Source organism: Carex rostrata, chromosome 16, assembly GCF_964058835.1.
Source record: "Carex rostrata chromosome 16, lpCarRost1.2, whole genome shotgun sequence".
NCBI lineage: Eukaryota > Viridiplantae > Streptophyta > Magnoliopsida > Poales > Cyperaceae > Carex > Carex rostrata.
In genome coordinates, this window is record NC_135933.1 from 4,314,114 (window position 1) to 4,328,494 (window position 14,381).

At 34.8% G+C, this 14,381-nt stretch overlaps 1 protein-coding gene and 1 pseudogene across 1 annotated transcript; one reads left to right on the top strand and one right to left on the bottom strand.

Annotated features, from left to right (window-relative positions):
* Positions 1-1,894: 1,894 nt before the first annotated feature.
* Positions 1,895-3,544, bottom strand: LOC144567685 (aldehyde oxidase GLOX1 pseudogene; annotated as a pseudogene).
* Positions 3,545-6,626: 3,082 nt separating this feature from the next.
* On the top strand, positions 6,627-10,548 carry LOC144567024 (5'-3' exonuclease family protein). The gene is made up of 8 exons (XM_078317049.1): positions 6,627-6,953; positions 7,391-7,588; positions 7,678-7,848; positions 8,561-8,742; positions 8,815-9,049; positions 9,380-9,515; positions 9,636-10,108; positions 10,192-10,548. Exons 1-8 carry the CDS (start codon positions 6,750-6,752, stop codon positions 10,396-10,398), a joined length of 1,806 nt encoding a protein of 601 aa, XP_078173175.1. The 5' UTR covers positions 6,627-6,749; the 3' UTR covers positions 10,399-10,548.
* The last annotated feature ends 3,833 nt before the right edge of the window (positions 10,549-14,381 follow it).

Sequence of the window (14,381 nt, forward strand, 5' to 3'; positions counted from 1 at the left end):
GCAGTTCGGATAATTTTTGAGAGCTGATATCTCACGATTTGCTCGGAGATTTTGTATGAAACTTCGCAGTCCTGTTCTACGATGTCAAGACTGTATGTCGGTCAATTTTCACGATTTTTGAAGGTGTTTTGCTATGTTAATCAGATGTGCACAGTTGGGCTCAGAATGAAATATTCAGCAGTTCGGGTAATTTTTGAGAGCTGATATCTCACGATCTGTTCGGAGATTTTGTATGAAACTTCACAGTCCTGTTCTACGATGTCAAGACTACATGTCGGTCAATTTTCACAATTTTTGAAAGTGTTTTGCTATGTTAACCAGATATGCAAATTTGATTTGCAAAAAAAAAAAAAAAAAAAAATCTCGGACCGCCCGAAAAATAGGCGGTTTGGAATAAAAATTCCGGACTGCCAAATTTTCAAGCGGTTTGGGCATTTTTAAAATTTTTCCAAAAACCTGGTTATTATTAATAATTTGTTTTTTTTTTGGTATTTTTAAAATGTCGGATTTTATTCTTATATTTATTTCAAGACTTGATTCAAAAGAAAATCCGGCCCAAAATAGATGCCGGAGTTCTTAAATCCGATTATTCTTAAAAATGATTTTTAATTTAAGTTCTCAACTACTAATTTTTTTTTGTTTCAAACACAGTGAAATTCCCGGGAAATTTTTTATTCATAGAAATTCAGAAAAAGGGAGAGTGAGAAACAGAAAGAATACAATATTTATTATATTGATAGAAAGATAGGTACAGATTTTACCGATCCTAACAATCAAAACAGTTAGGATAAGCAGAATTTCTACCCATCCTAACTCATCTTGGATCTTCTGTGACACTGCCTTCAAAACAGGAATAGCAATAGATCAATTCTTGATCTTCTCAGGCACTGTCTTCACAGAAGATCCAAGATGAGTTAGGATGGGTAGAAATTCTGCCTATCATAAGTATTTTGATTGTTAGGATCGGTAGAATCTGTACCGATCTTTCTATCAATATAATAAATACTGTACTCTTTCTGTTTCTCTCTCTCCCTTTTTCTTAATTTCTATGAATAAAAAATTTCCAAATTCCCGGCCTGCCTGGCTAGTTCCTTACAAATAGAAACTTCCCTTTCAGTCTCGAGACTGCATAGTGCGGTTTGGAATCAATATTTTTGTTTTCGAAATTCTAACAATCAATTTAAACGGTTCAATATTGTCTCTGTATGAAAGATGTACATGTAAACTAAATTTCACATTTGTTAGAATTTTTTTACTATCTTTAGATATGTAGAAAATCATTGTTTTTGGATGATTCAGAATTTTTAGATCAAGTGATTTTCTACTCATCTAAAAGAATAGTAAAATAATTATAATTTTTTTTTAAATTGTAAAATTTAGTTTACGATTACATATTCATATGGAGACCATATTGAACGGTTCAAATCGATTGTTAGGACTTTCAAACTGAAAATTTGAATCCATAGTGCCCCTCAATATACTCTATGCATAGTATCATAGCTTCATAACTAAAACCATGTGATGGCAATCATTAATGATGATGGATATGAAAATCATTTTCAGTTCATTAAAGAAAAGAAGTACAAAAAGAGATTTCATGCAGTTGTTTGCATATAACATGGTTTATAACTATAAAGGACAGGTATGGGAAAAAGATATATTCCGTTGGTCCAAATGATAAGTTGCACATACATACAATTAATCAATACGCCATATATTGCTTTTCAACCTTGCATTTTGAAAAAATGACTCTACAAGGTTTTTTTTTAATATAAGAGAAAATGAGAACCTGAGACAGAACTTAATTAGAAACTCTTAATTTTCAACAAATCAGCATACAATTTTAGTGAAACTATATAGTTTCTTAAATTCAATAATTTTCGTAATAATTTCACTAAATCAACTGTATCCACTCCCCCTTACTTGGTATTCCTCCATACACCACAAACAACATATAATAACCTGGAGGTGCCACATTGCACGTCACCGGAGCGGAAGCATCCAATAAGTACCGATTACTCGGTGAAAAAGCCACATTTCGTACCGCATCTACACTCAAAATCAACACTCTCTGACTCATTGAGAATGAATGTGTAGTGAAAGCCGGTACCACCATTGTCACCATGACATCCTTTTCCACCTTGGATTCAGCTCCATCATCAAATATTATAGTGATTTTGCTACTGTATCCAATTTTCCTGTCATTTGGATAGATGCGCAAAATTTTTGGCCGAGGGGATTCAAAATAAGGTGGCAAGAAGGCTTCCAAGCTAAGCTCAGTTGGATATAACACCCCAGAGAATTCATAGCGTACATTTGGGTTACTTCCCCCGACCAAAACCCTACCATCCGGAATTAATTGTGCGGTTGAGTGATAGAGTCTCGGTATGGTTGATGGATTCATGATCTCAAATTTAGGATTGAAATTCTCTTCAACAGAGCCAATGTTGTAAATCACAGGTTGGAGTACAGGTTCACGGCCGAGTGTCCAGCCAGCAGACCCTTTACCAGCACCATTAATTATAAGCAGGTCCCTACCTGACGGTAGCAAAACCATATCTCCCATTATTCTCGCCATCGGCATTTTTTCAATTACCCAACTTGGTGACTCAGCGGTTATCACCAGCCTGCCACATGTATCTGAGGCTGGTAAGAATATATTAGAATTGTTTGCTAATGAGAAAGCCTGAGGATTTGTGCCGCCACATATCATAATTTCAGCACTCAAATTGGTGTCATTGCTTGCTTTGTTTAGCCAAATAGGTAGTAGAACCGAGGAGCCAGTCGAAGGGTAATTCCGTGCAATTCCACCAGGCATTTCAGGATAAGTTCTTATAACTTTGCTGTTCATGTAGTCTAGTAAAATAGATTTGGTATTAGCAAATATGAAGAGATTTCCATCTGTTGAGAGATGAACAAATGGATAGAGATTGTTCTCCCATTGGTCCTTCGTCTCATATAAAAAAGGTAGTGCATACATCGGCTGCTCATTTTCAAACTTCGGTACAAACTCGTAATTAAATTGGCGTCGACCACCAACAACAATCACCCTTCCATCAGGCAATGCATGGTTTGTTGCGTACCATCTCCGTACCGACAACCCATTCGACACCTCCAACCAATTGCAATTATCACATGCCGAGAGATACCGAATGGTACGCTCACCAGTAAAGTACCCACCAGTTTGTAGAAGGGTGCCATTTGGCAACAATGCACCAGAGGAGCACCATGTGTCAGTGAGAACCATTAACGGCCTTACTGCACGTGTGACAGGGTCAAACTCAACTGAGTGAGCAGTACAATCCTTGAGCTTGTTTATGCACATAAGTGGCGGTAACGAGATGTTAGACCGGCCAAAATCGGTACGGTCGAAAGTAACTAGATGACCATTAGGAAGCACAGCTGTGTGCATGGCCGAGATACCGATACTTTGTTTGAGAAGCATCCACGTGCCACCATTTTTCTGTGCTTGAGTTTTTGAAAATAGAAACAGGACAAAGAGGAATGCAGATAGGAGCGTTGTGAAATTTAGGCCTTTGTCCATTGGGTTGTATTCTGTAGTTTAATTTAGGAATTCAGATGTAAACAAGGAAGAGAGGGGCGGGGAGGAGGTCAATGTGAGTCTATTTGAGTTACTGTTGTGACTTGTGAGGCTACGAGTCAGTGTGAAAGAGAATCAACTGAGGTCCTGATGATTCATTTTCTTATAATTACTTCTTTTCTCTTCAATGCTAGTTTTTGTAAGCTTTAACTAGGGAGGATGGATATTAGACAGCTTTTTTTTTTATTTGATTTTAAAAAAAAAATTAATGAAGAAATTTTCTGTACGTCAGGAGGCAAAGTGTGGATTTCTTTGAACGCTTTTAAATATAGTAACAGTTAGGCCCACTTGATGCACGCATGAGTCATGACTTTCATTTTTGTTTGAGTGATGACAAGGTTCTACAATTTCTCACCATGTTGTGTTTAAATCCCTCGCTCATGATTAATATTTTAGTCTAGCTTTAATTTGGAAACACTTGTACTCATTTTTTTCTCAGACTTGTTGGTATGCTGGCAAGGTGAAAAAAAAGGGATGTATTTTTATTGGTGATTTTTTTTTTTTTTTAACTTTATGATAGAATGGCTAAAAACATGTTGGTGGCATAAGGATATAAAAAGATAGCGAACTACTTTTTAAATTTACAACTGGAGGAAGTACTAGTTAATTGTCTGGAAAAATGATATCTTTTTTTCTTAATTGGATTGAAGTCTGATTGGAAACCCAAAAAGGTGTCTAGCCAATTGGGAGTAAATGCATCAAGGGCTGTTCGTCTCCAAATCTTTCACAGAAAATTGTGTACTCATTATTGTTTTCATTTGGAAAAAAAATGTGTAGAAATTATTGTTCCCTTTTTGAAAATTGTGTATACACACTGTGACAAAAATGAGAAGGACCAATGCATAAATATGTACCATTTATGTTAAAGCTACGACCTCCAGAATTAATACAACGCTATTAATTCTTCTCGGGTGAGATGTATCACATATAACCGAGTTGTATCACATATAACCGAGTTGTATCTTTATTTAATTCCTGATTCCAACAATTCATTAAACAATCCAATAATTAGATTTGAACAATTTATTCAGTTCCGCCTGATTTTAGACTCAACACAGATAATTTTGGTCACCGGGATGATCTTCTCCACACCAACATTTGAAACTTGAAATATTTTTTTGTTTTTATAAATTGAAATATTATAAAAAAGAAGGGAATTGTTGTGTGAAGATATATTATTGTCTGATAATAAGCCTAGAAATTAGGCCAAGATATGGAAGCTTTGTTAATCTCAACTACTTTTCCGTTTTCTTTTAAATAACAGGCCATGATATAGGCCTATATCTGTTTTCTCATTTTGAGAACTAGCCCATATTGATTTTTTTGGGTAATTGCGACATTTAGTTGGGCTTTAAACTGAAGCACAAATACGAAGCTTGTTGGCCCATGCTATTGATATAATTTTCTTTAACACGTAATAAGATCTTCATCAAAGATTCAACACTAGAAAATGAAAATGGTTTTATCTCCCTAGTTGTGCTTGGAACAACACATGGTTTAATCTACTTGGTATCCTAGTGTCGGATTAAAAGGAATAAAAGGCGGTGCCTAAGGCCGTGGGATACAGAAAGGCGATATGAGGTAATCAGTGACGGAAAACGTCAAGGTCTCATCTGCCGCTTCTATTTTCTTCTGATAGGTGTCAGACTAAAGTAATATATCAGTCGCGGATGCCTTCTCTTCTTCGGTGATGGAAGAACGAGTGGTCTCTCTCTTTGTGTACATTAGGTATACCTTCCATTTTTTATTTGATGTTTGAGTGTTGTTTTGTGCTGCTTTCTGCTTCTTTTCTCTCTCTCTTCCTCTCTTTCTACTGAAAGGTGACTGTTCTGAACTGGTTGATTCAGTTTCCAGTTTGGTTTGATTCATTGCCTTCTTGTTGTCGTTGATGGGTGACTGTCCTGGTTCGATCAATTTAGTTTCCGGTTCAGTTTCAATTCAGTGCCTTCTCAGCTGTAATATGCGTATAGAGGAAACCATCACTAGACTCCTATCACTCCAATCAAGCAAGGATGATCAAATTGTGTCCACATGATACGCATACCTCTCTACATTTTTAGTTTTATTTAGTTGTATGTTTTCACAGACACTCATTATCTAATCTTATGTAAGAGCTATCATGTATCTTTTTTATCAATACACCTACGAGATTTTACCCCAAAAAAAAGTTTAATCTACTTAGCTTTTGTGTTGGGTTTATTTAGGTGCCATCCAATCCTGATTCCTGATGATTTAGTTACATCACATGTTATTTGTTTTAGAGAAGAGTTGCATGTTATTTAAACCTGACTAGTGAAGAGTCACATTGTGAACAATTTTGTTATTGCACGTCACGTTATGTGTGTTGATTATACAACGTGACTTACATGTTGCATGATGTATCTGTTTGTATAATGTATCTTCTTTTAATTGAAAATGACACATCACACAATATAACTTACGTTATGTGACCAATTTATGAGTATTTTTTCCCCTATAAACTTAAAATATGAAAAATAATTAAACATAATCTAACGTGATCATTCACTTGACAAAATGTGACTATTAATTTAAATCATGTCACGCCACGGAAAAATATTTTTAATTTACAACACCATAGCATGACATGACCAAGTCAAGTCATACATATTTTTTTCACTAAAACCTAACCTACAAATTAAGTGTTTACATTTACAATAATAGTATTTTATTAGAAGTAATTTAATATTAAAACACATACTCATCAGATTATTGGTTATTATTATATCATAAAATGATTAAAATTATTGTTAAAGACAAATTCATTAAATATTTTTCATGTGCAATTTGTTAAAAAAAAATTAATAGCTATCTGTTAAGAAAGATGGACAGGCGAAAGCTGTGAACTCCAAAGCATTTTCCATACAGCATTAACTGCGACTATTTGACCGTTCCAGAAAAAGAAACTGCGGAGGTCTCAACGGTCGGCTGTTTTGCATTTTACAAATGGACGGTTAAGATCACGTCCCATATTTTCCTTCCGAGTCTCTGATCCTAACATTTCTCCGTACCTTTCAAAAAAAAAAAAAACCCCTAGAAAAAGAAAAATACAAACCACCGAAAAAACCCGCAAAACCCTTTCTCCTTCCTCTCACCTCTTCTCTTCTCTTCCTCCTAATTCCCCGTAAAAATGGGGGTCGGAGGCCGTTTCTGGGAACTCCTCAAACCCTATTCGAAGTACGAGGACATCGACTTTCTACGTGGCAAGCGCGTGGCTATCGACCTCCCTTTCTGGATCGTGCAGCACGACGCAGCGATCCGCGCTCGCCTCCCGCATGCTCGCAATCCGCATCTCCGCACCACCTTTTTTCGTACTGTCGCTCTCTTCTCCAAGGTGCGTGCTTTAATTGTTTGATTATTTAGCCTTTGTGCTGGTATTGGAGGTGTCCCTCTTCTGTAAAATGTCGTCAGGTTGGCTTTGATTTGGACCAGGCACCAAGTTGATTTGGTGTTGCCTTACCTGTGAAGGAATTAAGGCTTTCTGATTCTGTAATTTAGAGGATTTTACCTCTTTTTTTTCTTCTTCTTGCTCTTCATATATCTGATCCGAAGTTGCTGTCTTTACATCAATAACATATAGATATTCGGTAACTTACAAAATTATTGTTATCAATTGAGACTATTCGAGTTGCTGGGCTAAGAATAATTGGAAAAGGTTCATCAAACACCTCTTGTTGAAGGATAAACAATTTGGTATCATGAAACAAACGTAATAGAGAAATAGCCAAATAATATTTCCATCCAGTATTGACAGAAAAATGCAAATTTCAGATGGGGGTGTTTCCTATCTTTGTCATTGATGGCAATCCCTCACCCCTCAAGCATCAGGCCAGAATAGAACGCTTCTTCCGTGGGTCCGGACTGGACTCATCGGAGCTGGTTAAGGCACTGGTGCCAACTGATGGGAAACAAAAGGAGTCTCCAGTTAAGCGCAACCCTGTATACACCCAATATATCAAAGAGTGCACGGTGAGATCCCCATCATCTTATATCTTTTACTTTTTTACTTCCACCGTTAATTTTGGGATCTGTTGCTGACCAGTGGATCCCACTTGTAGGAGCTGCTTGAACTACTCGGCATGCATGTTCTAAGAGCTGATGGTGAAGCTGAAGCTTTGTGTGCACAGCTAAACCGTGAAGGTTGTGTAGATGCTTGTATCACAGCTGACAGCGATGCATTTCTGTTTGGGGCTAAATGTGTCATAAAGTCCCTCCGATCTAATTCCAAGGTGAGTTCAGTTTTTTGTTAATGTTCCACTTGTGTTCTCAAGAACAATGTACCCACAAGTAGCAGTACAGCATGTACAACTCATAGGGTTTTGTAATGATGCGTGTGATTTTTATCAGTAATTCATACTTAACATGAGTCCTAACTATGTTAGGCAAAAGAAAGAAAAATAAATAATAAAGCATGACCAAATTTTTAATGATTTTGAACCCAATGTAACTCTGGTATAAACCTCAACATGGGTCTACTCTTGTACAAATGATTTCATCTTTATATTAAGTTCTTCTCATACTAGGTCCTTTGTTTCCTCTTATTCCTTCTATTAATGTCTCAAACCAACACCCTAACATGTTCTGTCAGATTAAAATTAAATAATTGCTGTGTTCTAAAGCTGTTTTGAGAATTACAATTAGCACAGAGAAGATCAGAATAAAGATGATTAGAGGGGGAGTTGTTCGTCATCTATTTACACAAACACCCTTTGAATTCCAAAATCCAGAACAAGCAATCTATATTACGAAAAGAGAGATGGGATGCTGGTAAATTGTTTGTATGAAAAGATAATTGTAGAGACAATTAATAATTAATAACACAGTATATTCCTTTGTCTCATTTAGATTGATTGGTTATTCTTTTGGAATGCCATAAACCATAGGCGTTTGTGGAATTTTGTAGTGAGTATTGTTTGTAAGAGAACACTGCTTTTGTTACAGGAACCATTTGAATGCTATAAAATATCAGATATAGAGTCAGGTCTCGGGCTGAAGAGAAACCAAATGATAGCCATTGCACTTTTGGTTGGCAACGACCATGACTTGCATGGTGTACTGGGTGTTGGGGTTGATACCGCTCTTCGTCTCGTCAGACTATTTTCTGAAGATGAAATATTTGATAGGTACACTTTCTTGCTTGAATCAGCCCCGATTTTACTACTGTGTCCATTTACTAATACTTGCTATCTATACAGATTACGTCAAATTAGTAAAGGTAGTTTTTCTGACTTAGAAAAGGCAAATGAAGATATGGATACCATTGCAGCTTCAACAAGCATGAAATCTCCGCATTGTTCAAATTGTGGCCATCCGGGCAGTAAAAGAGCTCACAGTAAAATTGCTTGTGAATACTGCTTTCCTGACGGCTCTGAGTTTTCTTGTGTGGAGAAGTCGACTGGATTCATATGCATCTGCCCCAGTTGTGATCAGGTGCGTTATTCCGCTGTGTGCATTTTCTCCCAATAAAAAATTATTGGAGTTGAAGATATAAATGATGGTACTTTCGGCATTGCTTTCTGGCAAATTGATATTGCTTCAGCTTAGACTTCAATTGTGCAGTCATGCTTCAATGCTGTTCTTTTCACCAGACTAACCCAGATAGCTGCATTTAACCTTTATATGTGCAAATTATTTCTTAGCTTTGACATAAAGCACGTACATCATGTTGGTGTACATAACAACCTTGTCAGTATATCAGGTCATGTCATACTGCACTATGTTGAGGTGTACATAATAACCAGTTTTCTTTATTGTTTTCAGGAGCGTAAGATTAAAGAGAAGAAGAGGCATGAAAATTGGTTGACAAAAGTGTGTGAAAAAATTGCATCAGAGAAGAACTTTCCTAATGATGAGATTATTCAGTTATATTTAAGAGAAAACCATGGAGGTTACGGAGGTAATTTCTCTTAAAAAGCTTTTACTTTTGAGTTGGTAAATATCAATTTATTGGTTGATTTTTGTAATGATATGTTTATATTCTGGAGAGTTCTCATTTTTGGGCTATTGCTATTTTCAGGTACAGACTCTCTGGTCCATAGGTGGGATAACTATAAACTTGAAGAATTGATTGATTTTTTAGTTTATCACCAGCACTGGGACCCATCATATATTCGCAAGAGTATATTACCTATGCAATCTACCATCTATTTGAGAAAAATAGCTGACAGCCCCTCAATTGAGCAACCCCTTCTCTCCAAACAATATGAATTTGACTCAATTCAACGTGTCAAAATTCAGCGTGGCCACCGCTATTACTTGGTTAAGTGGCGACGAGCTGTTGGTTGTAATAATTTTGGTGAACGGTCTAGTGAGGAGAGCACAATAGAAGAACAAACGGACCCCATCGATCCAGATGTGGATTTACTTGATGAACCTGTTTTGCCAGAGATAGTTAGAAATGATAAGGGCTGTTACCTTTTGACTGATGAAAACATGGAGCTTGTGCAAGCTGCATTTCCAAAGGCAGTCGAAAGGTTTCACGAAGAGCAGGTACCTTAAATAATAGATAACTCATCTTACACAATTGCTATCACATTAACTTTTTGCACAACTAAAATATGATTTTGTTGCAGAGGATGAAAGAATTGAAGTCCATGGAGAAGAAGTCTAAGAGTACTGGGATTCAGAAAAGCATAACTGAATTCTACCGTTCAACAAAGGGACATGGAGAGGGAAGTAAAATGGGAGAAGTACAAAAATCTAGGGGTAAAGAAAAAGCATCTGCTGATTTGGACGAGAACCTGCCAAAGTCTATCAGACGCCGCCTTCTGTTTGGCTAAGATGTAGTGTGCGTTATTTGCTGTTATTTTATGTTAGTAAGCTATGTAAAGTGGGTAGGGTTTTGTTTATACAAGAAAATATGTGCTTTGAGAGGGATGTTATCTATAAGTTCTCTATAATTATTTATAACGAGGTTCAAAAATTTCTTACTGTCCTGATTTCTGACCTAGTCTAGTCACCAGTACCAAAATTGTTAACCTCTTGTATACTAAAAAAAAAAAAGTGAGAGATTGCTGGTGGAATCCATAGTGTTTTTTCAGAGTCAGCGCCAGCAGTAATGTTTTTTGTTCTTGAAGAATTACCACTACTTAAACGGTAGAAGTAACAAACCATGAGTTGCCATTACATCTCTTTTGCAAATAATAACGATTTAAAATAAAGAAAGACAATAGAGAAAGAAAAAATGTAATATAAATGGTGAAAAATAATAAAAGAATCAAACAGCTTTCAAATTTGTTTCTTTTTTAAGAAGAACAAGGGGCCCTTATTTTTTCATTGTTTGATGGAGTTTGGTCTTAAATGTAAGACCCATTACAAAACAAGTTTAAGTGGCTCAAAACAGTTGAGCCGAAAAGAAAACGAAATAAAATAAATCTGAAAATGAAATCACAGAAACAATAAACATATAAGGTGTGGCCTGCTAACTGTGTTGTATAATCCTCCATTGATCAGATACTTCCTCCGCTAAGTTTGTGATGTCCTTAGCTTTGTTTTTAAATATTCTCGCATTATTGCATCCCAACAGCTTTCAATTATTATAAACCTGAATCCGCCACTTAAAATTGCCTTAACAATGGTTTTGACGGAACCGTCCAATTTTTTTTTTTTTTTTTTTTTTCAGAAGTGAAGATTGTTGTTCGAGCAATAATCTTTTTCGTTTATTTGACTAATTTGCAAAAATATAAAATTATTGAATTTTACGATTTCTTCTATTTTTTGAAAGATATATAGGTTCAAGTCAAATGAAATTGCATTATGGAGTACTTTAACTGAATAAATCATGAAGACCTTTATCAAGAATACAAATTGTAAAATCAGATACTTGGTAAAATAAGTTTGAGGCTGTTTTAACAGAGGTAAAACATTGGTAACGTTTGTAAAACGTTGTAATGTTTTAAACCTGTCAGAAATGCTGAAGTAACAACTTGATCAAACTCATAAACAACTTAAAACGTTGTAACGTTTTTACAAAACGTTATAATGTTTTATGATTGTCAGAACTGCTGAAGCACAGCTATACAGAAACAACTTGAAACGTTGTAACGTTTTAGGATTGTCAGAACGATAAATACAGCTGCATCAAATTCAAAATTCAAATTACAAACGTTGTAACGTTTCACAAAAAGTTATAACGTTTTAATTAAATCTGAGCTTCAAACAATTCCTGTTTTTGATCAAGATTTTACAGAGCAAAACGTTATGTAACGTTTTAAAAATGTTGTAACGATTTACTAAGCTGTCAGAAAATTGAAACCCTAAATCACATTTTGAACTAAAACGTTGGTAACGTTTTAGCTCATTTTTGAGTTGTTTCTATAAATAGGGCTTTCTTCCCAAAGCATCTTAGCCGACCCTAAACTTTTAAAAAACAATTTTCGGAGAGCTTAGTTTACTTCATTGTTGTGAGAGCTTAAAACTTCAAAGTCCCTCAAACAACCTCAAACCCACTTCACTAATCTTGATCTAAATTAGGTTATAGTGATCTATTGAGTGTTTCTCTTGAGTTTCTAGACAGTTGAGACCTTGTTCTCATATCTTTGAGTTGACCGTTTGATTTCCCGCTTGGTGTGTAAGGGCTCAACGGTTCACAAGTTGTAATTCTTTCGTATTGGAAAATAGAAAGGCGCACCCCCGGAGATGTAGGCCTTTATTTTGCCGAACTCTGTTAACATCCCGCGTGTCAAATTTATCTAAACTCATCTATTTACTTTCAATTACAATTTAATTTCAGTTTTTGAGCAATTTAGAGGTGCACGTAGTGTAACAAAGATTTCATCTGTCCTGTAAAATTTGGATCGGTTATTCTGAATGATATTCTAATTTGAAATTTATTTGTGAGTCTTTGTTTTCAGAAATAATTATACTTCTAGAGCAAAGCTATGGTGTGATATACTTAGCAAGAGGGTTTGGTGAGCACAACTTCAAAAGTATATCGGATCGACTTCAAACACCGAATTCAAACCATGAAAATCCATGTACTTCATTAGTGATGCATGTACATGTACAATTTTAAAAGTTTCGAGTTTATTGCTACAAGGTCAAGCGGTCAAAGAAATAAATATTTTATAAGTTATTTTATATATTCAATTTTTATCATTTCTTTAACAGCTTGACTTTGTAGCAAATAAATTCGAAACTTTCAAAATTTTGTATATACATGCATCACTCATGAAGTACATGGATTTCAACGATTTGGATTCGGCGTTTGAAGTCGAACGTTAGTCTTAAAACTTATAAAATTTATGTAAAACTTTATCTAATTTTTTTAATAAACTTATTATTTTCATAAAATTCCTCATTTCTTAATATGTCACTCAATTTATATTTTTAAGTAATAAAATCTTATTTATACAATTTAATTTATGAATTTGTAAGTTCTAAATCAGTTTAATAACCAACTTTATATAATTTTAGTTATATGTTAAATTAACTAATTTTTAATTCATTTTAATTAGTTCTAAATTTTTAATAGTTAGCTTAATTAATTAATTTAAAATTTTAGACTATAACATCTCATTTTCTATATTATTAGTATTTATTTTTCAAATGTTTCTAGTTCATAATATGGAGTAGAAGGGTGTTCAGGAACTTGGTGAACTCAAGCTTAAAACTCATGAAATCAGCTTCAAATGATGAATTCAAACCGTTGAAACTCACCTACCTTACGAGTAATGCGTCTACTTGTGAAAATTTTAAATATTTGAATTAATTTAATATAAAGTCAAGTAGTTAAAAAATATTCAAAAGATGAATGTAACAAAATTAATTTATTAAGTTTCTAATTTTGACTGCTTGACTTTATACTAAATTAATTCGAATGTTTCACATATAGACGCATCACTTGTAAGATAGGCAGGCCTCAACGGTTCGGATTCATCATTTGAAGCTGATTTGACAGGTTTTAGACTTGAGTTCACCAAGGGACTTGGTGAACTTAAGAACACCCTAGTTCTACTCCATAATATGCTTCGATCCACTAAATTTGATTTCAGTTACTTATTATAATTTTATAATCGTTCATTTAATTAATTCATTAGTGAAATTAATTTATTTCGTTAAATCTTAGTATAAAATTCCCTTTCAAAATTTCAAATTTTAAATTAGTTCAGATTTTGTCATCAATAATTTGTTTAATTTCCTATTACTTGTTTATAATTATTTAACAATAATTAAAACTACCGGTTATAACAATTTCAATTTTAGTTTTTTAGGTGGATAAAGCACTTAAAACATATATGTTTTCCTTGAATCTGTTTTAATTTATTAAGAATTAGCAGCGCCATTTGAAAACCAAACCAGTAATGTTGTTGGTGATAGACCGCAATCATTTTTTTCTTTTAATCTTAATTGAATTTGCTAGAGATTCTAGTTTTAGAGATGATTTGGCAATAAAGGTCTATCAAATACCTAAATTTCGAGTTCACATCGCTCCGCTTGTTGCTCCTGATATCTCTAATTTGACTAGTCATGGAGCACAACAAAGATGTTCCTTCTTTCTAGAACAGCTTGGGTCCGATAGCTATTGGATTCAAAGTGGTTCTAATGATTTCACTCACTATCGGATCTGTTTTAGAATTCGCGCCTGCACTTTGCGTATGCTTTAAAATTCGTGCACACGAATTCTAAAACAGATCTGATAGTAAACAAATCTATTATAACCACTTTGGATCCAATGACCATCGGACCCAAGCTGAAGTTCTTTCTTTCCATTGCAATACACGAGGGTTATATTGTATCCAATTTTGTACCCTCTTTCCTCCTT

Excerpts from the sequence above, each read along its gene's own strand:
- LOC144567024 (XM_078317049.1), top strand. The coding sequence starts at position 6,750 with ATGGGGGTCGGAGGCCGTTTCTGGGAACTCCTCAAACCCTATTCGAAG. Across the intron at positions 8,743-8,814 it reads GAAGATGAAATATTTGATAG|ATTACGTCAAATTAGTAAAG; the intron begins GTACACTTTCTT and ends CTATCTATACAG. Across the intron at positions 9,516-9,635 it reads AAACCATGGAGGTTACGGAG|GTACAGACTCTCTGGTCCAT; the intron begins GTAATTTCTCTT and ends TGCTATTTTCAG.